This window comes from Leptomonas pyrrhocoris, assembly GCF_001293395.1.
Source record: "Leptomonas pyrrhocoris isolate H10 chromosome Unknown, whole genome shotgun sequence".
Classification (NCBI taxonomy): domain Eukaryota; phylum Euglenozoa; class Kinetoplastea; order Trypanosomatida; family Trypanosomatidae; genus Leptomonas; species Leptomonas pyrrhocoris.
The window spans coordinates 1,220,162-1,234,871 of NW_015438358.1; the positions used below are offsets into that span (position 1 = coordinate 1,220,162).

At 53.7% G+C, this 14,710-nt stretch overlaps 8 protein-coding genes across 10 annotated transcripts; all 8 read left to right on the top strand.

Annotated features, from left to right (window-relative positions):
- Positions 1-357: 357 nt before the first annotated feature.
- On the top strand, positions 358-1,212 carry ABB37_01448 (putative mitochondrial hypothetical protein; the record flags this gene model as incomplete). Its single annotated transcript, XM_015797942.1, has 1 exon — positions 358-1,212. The coding sequence occupies one exon, from the start codon at positions 358-360 to the stop codon at positions 1,210-1,212; it is 855 nt and encodes a 284-aa protein (XP_015663462.1).
- Positions 1,213-1,633: 421 nt separating this feature from the next.
- ABB37_01449 (putative enolase) lies at positions 1,634-3,740 on the top strand (the record flags this gene model as incomplete). The annotated part of the gene is made up of 1 exon (XM_015797943.1): positions 1,634-3,740. The coding sequence occupies exon 1, from the start codon at positions 1,776-1,778 to the stop codon at positions 3,738-3,740; it is 1,965 nt and encodes a 654-aa protein (XP_015663463.1). The 5' UTR covers positions 1,634-1,775.
- Positions 3,741-4,357: 617 nt separating this feature from the next.
- Positions 4,358-4,873, top strand: ABB37_01450 (putative kinetoplast-associated protein p18-2; the record flags this gene model as incomplete). 2 transcript variants are annotated; one of them, XM_015797944.1, is made up of 1 exon in its annotated part: positions 4,358-4,873. In XM_015797944.1, the coding sequence occupies exon 1, from the start codon at positions 4,478-4,480 to the stop codon at positions 4,871-4,873; it is 396 nt and encodes a 131-aa protein (XP_015663464.1). In that variant the 5' UTR covers positions 4,358-4,477. The 2 variants fall into 2 exon arrangements, with proteins under 2 accessions (XP_015663464.1, XP_015663465.1); XM_015797945.1 differs by having other exon boundaries at positions 4,405-4,873.
- A 1,424-nt stretch (positions 4,874-6,297) lies between these two features.
- On the top strand, positions 6,298-6,793 carry ABB37_01451 (putative mitochondrial Kinetoplast DNA-associated protein; the record flags this gene model as incomplete). The annotated part of the gene is made up of 1 exon (XM_015797946.1): positions 6,298-6,793. Exon 1 carries the CDS (start codon positions 6,380-6,382, stop codon positions 6,791-6,793), a length of 414 nt encoding a protein of 137 aa, XP_015663466.1. The 5' UTR covers positions 6,298-6,379.
- Positions 6,794-7,903: 1,110 nt separating this feature from the next.
- Positions 7,904-8,527, top strand: ABB37_01452 (cyclin-dependent kinase regulatory subunit; the record flags this gene model as incomplete). Its single annotated transcript, XM_015797947.1, has 1 exon — positions 7,904-8,527. The coding sequence occupies exon 1, from the start codon at positions 8,225-8,227 to the stop codon at positions 8,525-8,527; it is 303 nt and encodes a 100-aa protein (XP_015663467.1). The 5' UTR covers positions 7,904-8,224.
- Positions 8,528-9,389: 862 nt separating this feature from the next.
- ABB37_01453 (putative mitochondrial hypothetical protein) lies at positions 9,390-10,334 on the top strand (the record flags this gene model as incomplete). 2 transcript variants are annotated; one of them, XM_015797948.1, is made up of 1 exon in its annotated part: positions 9,390-10,334. In XM_015797948.1, exon 1 carries the CDS (start codon positions 9,684-9,686, stop codon positions 10,332-10,334), a length of 651 nt encoding a protein of 216 aa, XP_015663468.1. In that variant the 5' UTR covers positions 9,390-9,683. The 2 variants fall into 2 exon arrangements, with proteins under 2 accessions (XP_015663468.1, XP_015663469.1); XM_015797949.1 differs by having other exon boundaries at positions 9,451-10,334.
- Positions 10,335-10,773: 439 nt separating this feature from the next.
- On the top strand, positions 10,774-12,650 carry ABB37_01454 (hypothetical protein; the record flags this gene model as incomplete). Its single annotated transcript, XM_015797950.1, has 1 exon — positions 10,774-12,650. The coding sequence occupies exon 1, from the start codon at positions 10,857-10,859 to the stop codon at positions 12,648-12,650; it is 1,794 nt and encodes a 597-aa protein (XP_015663470.1). The 5' UTR covers positions 10,774-10,856.
- Positions 12,651-13,081: 431 nt separating this feature from the next.
- On the top strand, positions 13,082-14,546 carry ABB37_01455 (putative mitochondrial hypothetical protein; the record flags this gene model as incomplete). The annotated part of the gene is made up of 1 exon (XM_015797951.1): positions 13,082-14,546. Exon 1 carries the CDS (start codon positions 13,725-13,727, stop codon positions 14,544-14,546), a length of 822 nt encoding a protein of 273 aa, XP_015663471.1. The 5' UTR covers positions 13,082-13,724.
- Positions 14,547-14,710: the final 164 nt, after the last annotated feature.

The following is a 14,710-nucleotide window of genomic DNA, read 5'->3' on the forward strand; positions in this document are numbered from 1 at the left end:
AAGACAAAAGCACAACGAACGAACAGCACTATTTGTGTAGACGGTGGATGCATCACCTTTTACTTTTGAAATGGCGCGGGAATGACTCTGAAAACAACAACACGCAGTGCTTCTTCTTTTCCTTTGAAACACGTGAACCTTCAAAATGAATCCTAACGTTTCTTTCAACCTCAAGCATAAAAAAAAGTATTGTAAAGGATAGATGAAGGCACGTCAAGCATGGAAGCACCGCCTTGTTGTTCAAGTCATTCTCTCCCTCTCTCATCTGCGTACCCGAACCGTTTTGCATGTTTCTCATTTGCACGACCCTTCAGTGCTGTTTGAAGGAGAAAAAAGAGAAGCGCAGTCCACACAAAAATGCAGCGCTCACTCCCGCGGCTCCGCAAGGCCGTTCCCGGTGTGGCGGAGAGCCATTTTTTTACTTCCATGCGAAAACAGATCCTGACCGATCTGCAAAGCAACACAAACGATAAGAGTCTTGCGGGACGGGTGGATCCGCAGATCGCTGGGCTGGTGCACTACGTGAACAGCTCGTTTCCTCAGTACGTCACCAGCAGCTCGTGTGCAGGGCGGGTCTCTCTGTTCCACAAGGGCGGGAAGGAGTCAAAGGGGACAGCAAAGGTCACAGAATCGACGTCGAATCCGGAGGCCGTTGCATCAGCGGCGGCCTTGCTTATCGAGCGGCGCAAGCGTGGGTCTTTTGGCCAAGGCACTCTGTTCCAGTCGCACGATGCCTTACCGGAAGACACACGCGGTGCGGTCGCAGAACTCATCGTCCCGGCACTGGAAAAGTTTTGGGTGTGGCGCCAAACCCAAGCCTCCAAACCCGCGCTTTACGCCTCAGAGGTGTTGCAGCTGAAGTTTGAGCCGATGATTTTGCACGTGCTGTGCGCCGACATCGAGGCAGCGGCAGAGCTGCTGAGCTGCGGCAGTGAAAGCGGCCAGATGAACAGCGGCGTTGTCTCCTGCTCTCGTGGCACAAAAGAACACCGCAAGATTACGTGCTGCATTACCTCCCCGCTGTGCGTCGACGTTCCTCTCTTCGCACACGACGCGTGGTGTCTGCCACACGAGAGCTTCCGCAGCGACGCCTGGGCGACGTTTTTGAGCTGTACGGTGCGTCACATCAACGTCCTTTTCGAGGAAAACACACGGCGGCGAGAACGCTTTATTGCAGAGCTGCACCGCCGACTGGACAACACCGCTTCTTAAGCGGAGGTGGACAGAACGCCTCGTTTACCGTAAGCTGCGCGGCGCTGCTGACGGCTGCTGCGATTGCGTAGGAGCTGTTGTCATTCACTTTTTCTAACTGCAGTTCTCCTTCGGCTACGTCACAGACATGTAACATGCATAAGCACGCGAGTAATCATCTGATGAGAGAAGGCGACCGTTTACAACTTGCGTGGCAGAAGCTCCCTCTTTCTTTGCGGTTGGCTCATTCTTTTTGCGTGTCCTCTCTGTGCAGCGAATGGCACTTGGCGAAGCAGTGAAAAACGGTGCCCATTCGGCGTCATTGTGCCTCTGCAGCTTTCTCTCTCTGTCTCTTTCAATATCGATCTTTCACAGTCCACCCACTCCTTTTTTTCCTTCTTTTCTCTTTCTCTGTGTTGTGCTATTCGGTGTCTCGTGGTGCAGCCGCTGCGACAAGGAAAAGCTGCGTTTCTGTGGAGCAGACACAGACGCACACCTCCCTCTCCAATCCCTGACTCGAATCTGGCCTTATAAGGAACATCGTTCGTTTATTATTATTATTATTATTAGAGGTTATTTGCACCATGCCCAGCTCGACAACGTGGCAGCTCTACGACGAGGAGCACAACGTGTCTGCCGTTCTGACCGAGGCGGCGAGGGCGTGCGTGAGCGAAAACCCACGGAATGCCACGGACTACTTCGCACGCTACTTCCGCGAAGTGGCAGGAGGCACATCCATAAAGGATCTTTGTGGCAGCGAGGTGGTGGGCAGCAACGCCGGACCGGCGCTGGCCTTCACGCTGGAGCTCTGCACCGGAACGGTGGTGTCGATCACCACGTCTGACGCTACGTTAGTTCTCGGCGCCGGTCTCGTGGGCACAGAGACCGCGAAGGACGGGTGCAACAAAGACGAAGAAGCAGACGTGTATGAGCAGTGCGATCAACTGTTTCACACGGTGCAGTCTTCTCTCATTCCTCAATTGTGTTGCCTCGGCAGTGTCGAATCGCAGTCTGTGTGGGACACGGTGATCGAGAGTGTGTGGAAGGAGCCCATCGCCTTTACGCCCTGCATTCAGTGGGCGATGAGCATGCTGGCGTCTCTAGCCACCGCAAAGCAGCGCCGCATTGGACTTTATCAGCATTTTGGCGGTTTGCTCGCCGCCGCCCCATGCCACGTGGACGGTGCTTCCGATAGTCACAACGACAGCAACAAAGAGCTTGTCATGGCCGCTACCAGAAATTCGTTCTCCAGCTCCGAGAGGAATCTGGCTGCCGCAGCCGGCCGACACTACGCCCTTCCACAGCTGCTCGTGCCATTTGTGGTGAGCGATGCCGGCGCGATCGGCAGCGACGCCGCGGCGGCGGTGGGTCTGGTGCACTTTGCGAAAGTCTACGTCGGTCTCGAGCCCATCACCTCCCTCACCGAGGCGGGCGATGTGGAGGGGGAGGAGAAGAGCAGCAGCAACAACACCAAGAGCAGCGCAGGTGTCGCCCCCGTGGAGGGGAAGACGTTGCGGCGCCGCATCCAGTTGCTGCACCGTGCGGCTCATGTTTTCCTCACCGCCAACCCCGCCGCACACGTAGGGTCGGAGGGCTGTCTCTACTGGGGCGGCGCCGGTAGTTTGGCGGATGTCGTGAAGGCCGTCACGGACGCCCTGGAGGCAGTGGAGTTGCAACCCGGCGTAGACGTGTGCATCGGGGTCTCACTGGGTGTAAACACCATTCGTGTGCGGAACAACGAGGAAGGGGAGGGCGGCACGAAGGTCACCGCTAGTACCACCGCGACGACAACATCCCACAGCAAAGCTGCCGCAGCGGCGGCCGCGGCTGCGGCTGCAGCCGACACGTCCGGTCTGTACAACTTCTTCTGCGGTGAGCCGTCCATTACAGGGGAGCAGCTGGTGGAGTACTTAAAAGAACAGCTGGAGGAGATCGGCCATGGCGTTGTGCAATACTTGGAGGACACGCACTCGATGGACGACACCGTCGCACGTCAGCGACTTCAACTCGCCCTGCAGGACTCCATCATGCTGTCCGGCAACAGCGTATTGGACGAAGACCGAAGCGGTGAGGACAGGAGTGCCGTGGGTCCGACCTACGCGGAGCGGCGAACCGCAGAGGCGTTAGCAGCCACGTACCCGACCACGGTGATCGACCTCGCGAGGTGCGGGTCTGTGCGTGCGGCGGCGCAGCTGCTGCAGACCACGTCCGACGCCGGTAAATCCGCCGTGACGGCGTTGGTCGGTCCCCAGGCCGGGGACGCGGCGGCCGCGGCGCACGTGGTGGATTTGGCGGTCGCAGGAAAGGCTTCGTGTCTCATGACAAGCTCCGGCCCTTTATCTGCCGTCACGATGGCTGTAGTGAGTCGATTGGCGGAAATTGCAACGGTGCTGGCGGCGTCGCAGACGATGGCACCTCGTGTGGCGTTCCAAACCTTCAGTCGGCACGACCTCCCTCCCTTGCCGCAGTTGGATGTGGCGCCCATCCGGCACAAGGGAGACAAGAAGAAAAAGGACGCGCGGAAGAACATCGCAAAGAAAAAGAAGTAAAACGCCATTATTATTATTTGTATTACTTTCTATGTACATGATTTTCGATTTGTGGAAGCATTCTTGGCCTCACCGTATCTTTGCCTATGTTTAATATAACGGGTGCCATACCGTCTTGCAGTTCGCTCTTCATTTTTTCATCTCGTCTCCGGTGTCGATTGCCGATTGAATTCCAACAACGCAGTTCGGTATTTCCGTGTGCTCTTACTCCAGTGACTCGTCAACCCTTGAATCGACCAGCCGTTGTTTGCCGTTAGGAGTGCCATGCGCTTTTTCTGTGTGTATGTGACGCACTCTTGAGTGCGTACAAATTCCACCCGAGAGAAGAAAAATGGTACCTGAGATGAACTCATCTGGCGACGTGGAAGCTGGTTGACGTCGCTCTTCGTTGCCCACTATGTTTCTCCGTCAGTGTATGCACAGCGCCACCATCCTCCGTGGCGATTGAAAACGACCAGCAACAGAAGCAGTGGTGTAGAACTTCACACCTTTAGATGCCTTTTTTCTTCAATTCTGTTTTCTCTCTGTTCCCTCCGTTTTTCGATGTATTTTGTTTTTCCCCTGCCTGCCTATTACGCTATTGTTGGCTGTACGCACGCCCGATGCTGACATCCACTAGTTCTCCCCACTCGTTCGGCTATTCACGTGTGTTTGTGTTTTTTACAGGTAATTATCGCCGTGTCTTCTATCCCTCTTCGTACCTCTTACCAAAGCAAAACACCGCGTCAACATCAAAGATGCTGCGCCGCACCCAGACTTTCCTGAAGGTGAGCCCCTACTTCCTTTTCCTGAAGGACTTGAGCAAGGCTGGGAAGCTGAAGGGTGTGCGCAACCCCGGAAAGCATGCGGCGAAGCAGTACCGCCAGCTCTCCTCTGCCGCGAAGTCCGCGCTGGTGAAGCGGGCGCAGTCCACCACCTTCTCCAGTGCCGAGGCGTACAAGCGGATGGCAAAGCGTGAGATGGCTCACAAGAACGTCCCGATGAAGCAACGCTACGCCCAGCTGCGGCAGAAGTGGGCTGCGGTGAAGAAGGCGCAGCGCAAGGCGACGAAGCCCGCCGCTGCCAAGAAGCCGAAGAGCGCCAAGTCGAAGGTCAAGAAGGCTGGAAAGAAGGCCAAGAAGGCGTCTGCGTAGACGGCAACCGCAGCAGCAACAACAAAAAACACACACCATAGAGAGATTGCTCAAGTTGGCGAAAAGCATCCGATGTCCACGTCATATTGAGAATACGGAAATGGAATTGCTGTCGCGCGCGCAAGGTCGCATTAGATGAGCCGGCCTTCAACGCGGACGCCGCCCCCGCCTTTCCTGTTTCGTATCTCTCTTCACGCCACTTTGCTTTCTCATGCGCGGGAAGCAAGCGGAGAAAATGGGTGAAGCCGACGAATGAAATGTCAAGACTGGCACCTTTTTGGCCTGCTCAAACACATTCAGCAGCGATAAGAGAGTGAGAGAGAAGCACAAGGCGTTGACTCTTACTATCTGTAAAAGGAAAGAAAGAAAAACCTGCAGTTATATATATATATATGTGTGTGTGTGTGTGTGTATATCGAAACTTGACGGTGCTCCGCTATCAGCGCTACATCCTTAACTCTTCTTTTCCTTTTGGTATTCGCTTGTTTGCTTGCCCATCGTACGTTCATAGAGATAGGAATACAAAATACGGCATCTAAGGAAGCATCACTGGCAGCATTCTCTCCTTCTCTCTCTCTCTCTCTCCTTGTGCATGCTTCATTGACTCGTCGGAGAGGTGAAAAAGGGGCTGTGAGGGGAGAGAAGACCGAGTAGGTGAGGCGGACAAAGTGCTGTGTCGTCAGCGTAGCTTTCCTGACGCTGAGCTTTCAAGCTTTGCGTTCGCATCGTTTCGACGCCATGGGGGAGAAGAGGGAGGAGGAGGAGGAGGAAGAGGAGGATAGCTTTCTCACTCCTTTTCACACGTCGCCGTGCTTGTCTTCTTTGGTGCAGCGTCCGTATTGTTTGCTATTCGTATTTTGTTTTTCCTTTCACCTTTCTGGTTGTTTTGTTCTTCTTCTCCCTTTGTGTCTTGTGAACTCTTCCTTCATGGCCTGCAATTATTAGAAACGTTTGCAGATCCGGTTCTTATTATTTTTTTTTTTGTATGTTTATTTTAAAACAGGTATTTTCTCTCGATCTTCAAAAAATGCGCGAAACACCAAGAAACAAACGGAAGCAATTAATGTGAAAACAAGCAAAAAAAAAGGCGGTCGCAAGCTGGCTGAAGCGTCTCTCTTGTAGCGAACACACAATCAATTTGACTGTGGCCCGTGTGTCTAGCACTCCTCTCCTTTGTAGGCGCGCCCGAGATGATGGATGATGCTCCCCCAATCGAGCCGAAGTGTAAAGGCAGCGTTCGTTTGTATCACTTCTGCAGTGCAGGTGGAGAAGAAAAAAACTCTGCGATTGCTTTGCAGTACAAGTGCCAGCTCTTCTTTGGCTGGCCACTCTTGAGACTCTGAGCTGCACACGTTATGAGTGCCTTTTCTTTACTGCGTGCTGCAACATCTATACCTCTTTCTGCTGTTTCCGTTGCAATCTAAAGCCCCCCTTTCAACCACCCACAAAACACCTTGCAGTACCCCCCAAAAGCTTCCATACACACGGAGAAAGAAAAAGGATCGAATGATGCGTCGTAGCCAGACTCTCCTGCGCGTCAGCGCTTTCTCCCTTTACATGCAGGACCTCGGCAAAACTGGTACGCTGAAGGGCGACCGAAAGGCCACCAAAACGTCCGCCAAGTTGTACCGTCAGCTTTCTACGCCGGAGAAGACGGCGCTGGCGAAGCGGGCGAAGCGCATTTCCTACCCGGCCCTCGACGCGTACAACCGCTTTCAGAAGGAGTACGCTCACCGTTTTCTGCACCTGTCCAACAGGAAGCGCCAACGTGAGGTGGCGAATCTGTGGGCGGAGCTGAAGAAGAACGGCACGGTGAAGGTGCCGAAGAGTCCGAAGAGCGCAAGCAGCAAGGTCAAGAAGGCCGCAAAAGAAGTGGAGAAACCAAAGAAGGTGCTGAAGGCTAAGAAGGCGCACAAGTAAAGCTGCGAAGTTTATCTAGAACTCATAGAGGTTTCATTTCGTGTTGTGCGTTGATCACCTGTACAACTGTCATAGACGTGAAAAAGATAATGAATCAAAAAAAAAGAGGAAAATTCGATGAAAACGTTTGAAGAGGGCCTCGTTTATCTCCTCCCCCTCTCTCTCTCTCATCTGTCTTCCCTGTCTCACCGCGATCAAGAACGAAACATATGGACACGAGCATCGTTATGTTTTTTGACTTTTCATTTTCGGGGGTGTGTTAAGGTGCGCTATTTGAACGCGCTCTTTTTCATGTTTCAAGTGATCTTTGTTTTTCCTTACATCTGATTGTTTTGAGCGATTCATAGAAGTTGATTTTTCAGTACCAGCTGAACTCACGGTATTTTTTTTTTCTGGCCTCCTTTCCATGTCTTCATCTCGTACACGATTCGCAATGAACCAACGCCATCAAACAATTCTCTTTGACGAGTGCCATGCGGCAGTAGCGACGCGCTTGGAGGGACCGCGTCCAAAAGTTGTTTCGGCGTAGGTCTCGATAGAGGTGCATTGTTGTCCGGCGACTCCGTAAAACCAAGGCTGTAGCACCGAAGCTTTTCTTCGTTTTTTTCCTCCCTTATCCTCGCGAGCCTGCGTGTTCGTGTTTCGAGCCACATTGTCTGTGGCTGCCACCTGAGTTTGTAGTGGTTTTAAAAAGTAGAAAGTGAAGGGGAACAGCAGCAGCAACAAAGGAAGACAGTTTGTACACGAAGCAATACAATTGTGACGAGTGCCGCGACGCACCCCCAACGGTTACTGAAACGAAGTTTGTGTCTCTTTCCTCTTCACAATTGGGATAGGGAACCGTAGCGTGAAGAGGATTCTGGCCTGTGTATTCAGCGCGACGACGACAGCTGTATTGATGCCCCCTCCCCCCTCTCCCTCATTGAAGAAAAGGGTGTGGGGCCACAGCGAAGCACGTGCTCTATAATTGTTACTGCTACGTTGAGAGAGAGCACTTGTTTGCGAAATGCTTCACTACTTTCTTTGCTCCTGTTGGGCCTCACCGTCTCTCTCGTTTTGGTCTTCTGCTTCCTTTATTTTCCCTTTCTTTCCGTCATTCTTACGAGTCGTAGTTCGACGCCGTCACATCAGCGTTTTTTCTCTTTCTTTCTCTCAGCAGGGTAACTTTTTCTTGTTTTACAGTTCATAGACTTCGTTTCCAGAGCATCTTCGTTTTGCTGTTGCTCTTCTTCCTACCCTCTTTACTGGCCATAATCGCTGTCTCTGTCCCAAGAAACTGCGCGAACCGACAACATACCTGCAGTCGACGCCGCATCTTGCTCCCCCTTTTTTTTTTGGCTTCATACAGAACTCTTTAGACCTGCGTAGACCCACCACTATTTGGTACCTCGAACCAGCCAGCCAATCCAAGAAAAAGGAAACAAGCAAACAATGCCTCCTAAGCCCGCGCAGGATTTCTTCTCGCTCGACGCGAATGCACAGCGCGAGGCACTCATCATTATTAAGAAGCTTCAGGGCAAGATTCTCTACAGCGACAAATACTACGACGACAACTACGAGTACCGTCATGTAATTCTGCCGAAGGATCTCTCCAGGCTGGTGCCCACGAATCGTCTCATGAGCGAGTCGGAGTGGCGCCAGCTAGGCGTACAGCAGTCACAGGGTTGGGTGCATTACATGATTCACAAGCCGGAGCCGCACGTGCTTCTCTTCAAGCGCCCGCGCACTGCGTAATAGAAGGAAGAAAAGAGCGTGATGAGGTGCTCTCTTTCTCTCCCGCTTCTTTCAAAGCAGCGAACTGTTATTTTTTTCTGCGTAGAAAGCTAATAGATCGTTTTCCTGTTGTTTCTCTGGCAGGTGTGTCACGCCCCAGGCGCTTCCCCCTTGCTTGCTCGGCTTTGCCGTTTTTGTTGTTGTCGCCCTTCAGCAGTCTTTGCGCGTGAGGGGCGACAAAGGTCTCATGATGAGGCTGTGCGTTTCTTTGCTGTTTGGTTTTGCATGACAGTGGTTTGCTTGCTTTCTCAGCTCCAGATATGTTGTTTCAGCGTTGTTTGCTGCCACCGCTCTACGAACCGCGGGTTTTAGCGGTGTGGGTTTTAGATAGATTTTTGTTTTTTGTTTCCTTTTCCTCTTGTCGTATTTTTATATGTTGTTCGAGATGTGCCGCGATGGCAAAGTCGAAAGCAAGCGATGATACGACAACCAGAAGTCCTTTTCACCGCGAAGAGAGGAGAGAAAGACAAGGAAAGAAATGGTGGCGCGTAGAGGAGGCGCTGCAAACAATAGCAGCAAAGCGCCTGACGTTTTGATTTTGTGCGATTCCGCCACATCTTTACGGTAAGGCTTTTGTATTTAGAGATGCGTGCCGACCCTTCAAAGAAGGAGGACATGTTATCATGCTGTGCGATGGTAGGCATGGGCATCGAAGGCAGCGCTGACTCATATACGTAATCTACCTCGACTGGTTTAACGTAGCAGATGCGAAACGGCGACCCTGCGATCTCCACAGCACGTCTTTCCTTCTCCTTTTTTCGTCTGAATGTTGCGACGGCGATACGTGACACCGCGTATGGGTGACCCAACACGATTTGCTCGTAGTGGTTCGAGGCAGTTGACGTTCTCACCATTTTACTCCTTCGACCTTTATCTTCCTCAACAGAAATTTTCGTTGAATGCATGAAACCTGGCAGTCTACTATCAATAGCGAAACCAAGAATCGACTCGCGGCTCTTGTAGGAGCTCGATTAATGCTATTGTGAATCTTAATACGCCGACCGCTTCGTTGCTCTATCGAGATCTCCACAACGCACCTCTTTTTATTTTTTTGTGGAAAGGAGGAGACGCACTTGCTTTTTCCCGTACCTGCCGTGTTGTTTCATCACACGATTAAATGGACTCGCACGCCAAAAAAGTCGTCAGCGGTGCGGTGGTCACTGCTGCACTGCTGGGTGCGTTGATGTACGCGGCGTATCGCAGTCGCACCTCCGTGAAGTCTGTTCCCAAAGACGGTAGCAGTGTCCCTTTTGCAAAGGCAGCGAGCGGGAAGACGGAGCAGCACAAGCCTAAGCCCGTCATGAGGCTTCCACCCGAGTCTACCATCCCGCCGGGCGAGCGCGCCAAAGCGCTAGAGTTGCTTGACGCGCTAAAGCAGCAGGCGAATCTTGCCTTTCAGGAAAGCCGCTACGAAGACGCCATTAAGCGCTACCAGGACTGTCTCGAGGTCACCGCTGTGTTGGGCGCTCATGACGCCGAGGCGGTGAAGATCGACCAGGTGGTGCGTGCAAATGTGAGCATGACGTTTATCCGCATGCGCGACTACGACGCGGCGCGTTTCGTCGCAACGATGCTGCTCCAAGACGCCGCCATTGCCCTGCCGGAGGACCTCAAGGTCAAAGTGCTGTATCGACGTGGGTTGGCGAGCAAGTCCCTGGGTGATGCGGACGCGGCGCTGTCGGACTTCAAGGCGGCATTGCACTTCTCGCCAGATCACAGCAACCCTTCCATCGCGAAGGAAATCGCGCTCTTGGAAAGGGCACGTTAAGGCGAATAAGCTCAATAAAAACAACCACTCCCACACAAGTAGGTGAATTGCATTTCAAGAGAAGACGATGCTCACCGCAAAGGTGATGGCACGAAAACGAATATCAGCCGCACTTTCCTAACGAACACCGCGACTTTTTTTTTTCTTTTCAGAGTTCTCATGAGAATCACCTTCACAGGAACGCTGTTACTATCGTTGCGCTAAAAAGGGGAGTTCAGACGGGGGCTTGGTCACGAAGTACAATCCCCAAGATGCATTTCTCGCACTCGAAGTGAAGCGCTCTACACGCATGCTGAAACAACTTCTTGCTGCGGTGAGCAGCGCCACGCACGTGTGCTCACTGCTTTGTATATGTTCTCTTTCTCTCTGTCTCTCTTTCTCATGTTTTCTGTATTTTTTTTTCCTCTTCTCTTGCATCGTCACACGCGCGCCGGGACTCAGAAACTGTGAAGAGCCAACGGGAAAACTCCGTACTTCATCCTTTTTTTTTTGCTGTTGTTGTCTGTTGGCTTTTCATCCCTTATGCTCACGCCGGTGTTTGAGTGCAGCCAGGAAAATGGCTTCGTTGTGGTGCGCCTTTTCCTGTCGGCCATCTGCAAAGTAATGGACGCCGCCTTCGACATCAACGACAACCAATTTACCTTCTACTGCTCCCCATACTATCTTCGCCTCCGCTTTGACCAGTGTCTGCAAGAAGGCAGGGGCGAGCGGGCGGCCTATGATTTAGAAAGCAACGTGCTGATCGTGCACTTGCCGAAAGCAAACCCATCCGAGGAGTTCACGAAGCTGGACAACCCGGCGTATCTCATCGCAACGGAGAAGCAGCGCAAGGAGCTCATTCGCGTTCTCGACGGTGACGCGGCTGCGGAGCACATTGCGGGAGAAGAGGTGGAGGAGACGGAGTACGTGCAGTCTCTCCAGGACGCCGGCAGTGAATCTTCTCTGAAGCAGCAGCAGCAGCGGCACACTCTCGACGTGCTTGGGCAGGAAGGTTCTGCGGAGTGCGGCTATGGCTTTGCGAACGCCTTCAGTGGTCTTTTCAGCAAGCTGGACAGCGATGTGGTGCGGGAAGTGGTCAGCCTCCGCGCGAGCCCCGAGGAGACGACTCGCCAGGAGCGCCACCTGCTTCGCGTGGCGGATGAAACGAATGATTTTGACGAAGATGCCTTGTTGATTGCCTTCGAGGACGAAGAGGGGGAGGTGGCGCAGGCGCTGCGCTACGTGCCGGCACACATCTCTGACTTTCGCAACGCCCTGCAGGGCACCAGTTCCTCTCCAAACACCGCGGCAGCGGCCCCCGTTGTGTATGTGAGCATCCCAGGAGCAGGCACACAGCCCTCACGGTTCAGCGATGCCCTAGAAGAGGATGAGGCCACGCTGGTGGGCGGCGGCGGCGGCGAGGATGGGAAGCCGGTGACGGTGTGGCACGGTAACATCGCGGACTTCAAAAAGCCTTTAATTGAGGAGATTGACGCGGCATCGAGTGAGGCGCCGTGTGTTGATCTTCGCACGAAAGAAGCCGCAGCGGATGCACCGTCTTCGTTGTTGTCGCCGTCTCAACCGTCAGCTGCGGTGCGGGCTGCCCTACAACGCACCCGTCTTGCCATCCCAAAGGTGCGACCGGGGCTCCGCTTCACACCGGACGAGAACGCGGTGCTGCAGCGCTTAGCAATGCCTCGTCTACTCTTCCCTCCCGCGCCGTCAGAGGTGGAGGCGTTGACGGTGGACGTCCTCTTCAGCGAGGCCTACGACGACTTGGTCACCGAGGGAGCGGGGTGCAGCGAGTCGCTCTGGAATCTTGTGCAGCTGAGCCCCGCGCTGTCGTACCTTGACCCGGCGGACAACGTCTACGATGCCTGTGTCGCTTTTGCGCGTCGTGCCCTCATATACCCGCTTTACCGCCACTGCGCGCTGCTGCAGCGTGTCTGGGCGATTGTTGGGACTCGCCTGCTGCTCGGCAAGGCATACACAGTCCGCGCGCTTCTGCGTGTGCGCACCATCCTCTCGCACGCCGAGCACAAGCACCTTCTCTCGACGATATTTTTGGATCCCCTCATCGCCTACTGGATGAACACTCCGGATGCAGACGAACGGCTGATGCGTGTGTCTCTTGAGATCCACCAGCATGTGTCGCGCACGGAGCCGATCACCGTCTCGCTCTCGCACAGGCCCGGCGTCTCCGCGCTGCATACCATGTTGGACTCGGAGAAGAAGACGCTGAATCCTCTCACGCTGCTCTACTTCGGCCTTCCGCTCACAGACGACGAGGAGGAGGTGTTGTGGCAGAAGGAGGGACAAGAGGGGGGTGGACAATAAAGAAAAAAAATGCTTAGAGGGTTCCTCTTTGTGGCTGTATCTGTGTGTCTTTGGCTGTGTTTCATGCTCTTCCATCTCATCGAGTAATTCGTGAGAAGTTCCCTAAAGCGTAAGCTGTAACGAACAAAAGAAACACATTATGTCTACAGCATTTCTTCCTTTTTTTTTCAGGCACACCGTGCATTCGTGACCGCTCATGCTTGACACCAAATGCGTGGAGAGTCACTCAATGTAACGCCGGCGAACAACGAAGAATAATAAAAAAAAGAAGGTAAGTGGTGCGTACTCTGCAGTTTTGGTTCCTGGTGTTTTACTTCCGTTTCTACTTCTTCCATAGACTGCCGCGTTCGAGCTGGCTCACTCATCGGCACAAACACACGATTCTTCCCTGCTTCTCCATACCCCCCTTTGCTGACGTTCCTCTCCGCGCTAGCTGCGAAGTGCAGCCTTTCATTGAATTAGTATTTACTGTAACGGTGCCTTCCTCTGTGTTGCCGCGCACGTTTCTTTCGTTTTTGTTTATTTATTGAGGCTCACAAAGCGGCAGCAGCACAGACGAGAGCGGCCACCCTCTCCAAAATCCAACAACAGACTCTCTTATAATTAACCTGCACCTGCTCATGGCTGTTCTTTTAAAATAGAAATAATAATCATACACTCTCCACAGCACAAATAACCTTTTTGAACTTGATCTACACTCCTCCCTTCTTTGTTAGAATGACTTCCATTGTTTCGCCCTCCTCCCCCTCCTCCTCCTCCAATGGAGTCAGTCAGGCTGCCGGTGCACCGGTCGAAGTGGCTTCCATGTTCTACACCGGCATCAACGAGCCACGGCCGACGGCGATGGACTTCTCCTTCAACGGCCTGCACTTCGCCTCCGCCCACACCGACGACGCTTTGCGACTAATTGACGTGGGCAGTCTCAACCACACCGACACCGTCGTGTGCGACGCCTTCGGGGTGCACAGTGTGCGCTACACCCACTCCAGCGCCGTCGTCTGCGTAGCCCCGCGCTTTCACCTCGACGGCCATCTGCACCTCCTCAACACGGAGACGGCGCAGTTCTTCGCAGAGATGGCCTACCTGAACGACACTGAGGCCGAGATCCCTGCCGTGGCGAATGCGCCGGTGTACTCCACACTGACGCAGTGCCCCGCGACCGACGTGATCGGAGCCGTAGTGTCAGCGAAAGGCCGCCTCGCGCTTTTCCACCCCCTCATCTCCGGCTGCATCGCCGCGACAGCCGAGCGCACCGTGGTGGGTCCGAAGACCTGTGTGCAGTTCAGCAACGATGGCCACTCCATCGCGGTAGGCGACGATCACCGGCTCGTCGTGCTCGACCGTCGATACTTGTTTCGTCCGGCGGCGGTGACGCAGAGGGAGAACAAGCACCTCTTCTCCGCCTATTCCCCGTTAACCCGCTGCAAAGGCGTTGAGTTCAGCGCGGATGGCGACCACATGCTTGTGACGTCCTCCAATGGTGAAGTGGTGCTGTATGACTGGAAGCGAGAGGAGGTGCAGGTAAACTACTTCCACGGAGACGCGAAGCGGCACTTCGTGGGCACCGGTGACGCCATCGGCGCGCAGTTTGCGTTGCCGGGTCATGCAGACTCCCCCATTCTGCAGCCCACTTCCTTCATGAATGGAGGGCGGCACCTTCTCGTGTACGAAGGGGGAGTTGGCTCGTCTGCACCGGCAGCGGCCACGGTAGATGCACCTCGGCAGGGGCGTCTGTTGTACGAGCTGCAGTCGAAGGACAGCGACGTGTCGGTTGCCCTGGCGGTGAACCCTCGATTTCAGGTTGCGGCGACGGCGGCGCGCAGCATTACGTGGTGGGCATTTCATGAACGATCTGCTGATGCTCCATCGAAGGAGGTGCTCGGTGCGTCCTCCTAACATCCACCCTCAACACCAAAAACCGAAAGGGGAAGAAGGAATGAACAAGGAAGGCCGGAATCTTTTCAACCTTCCGCTGTAAAGCTCATACAAACTGACTAAAAGCAAGCATCAGCTTCATTTTTTTAATTTTATTTTTGAGCGAGAGAGAGCAACAAGGAAAG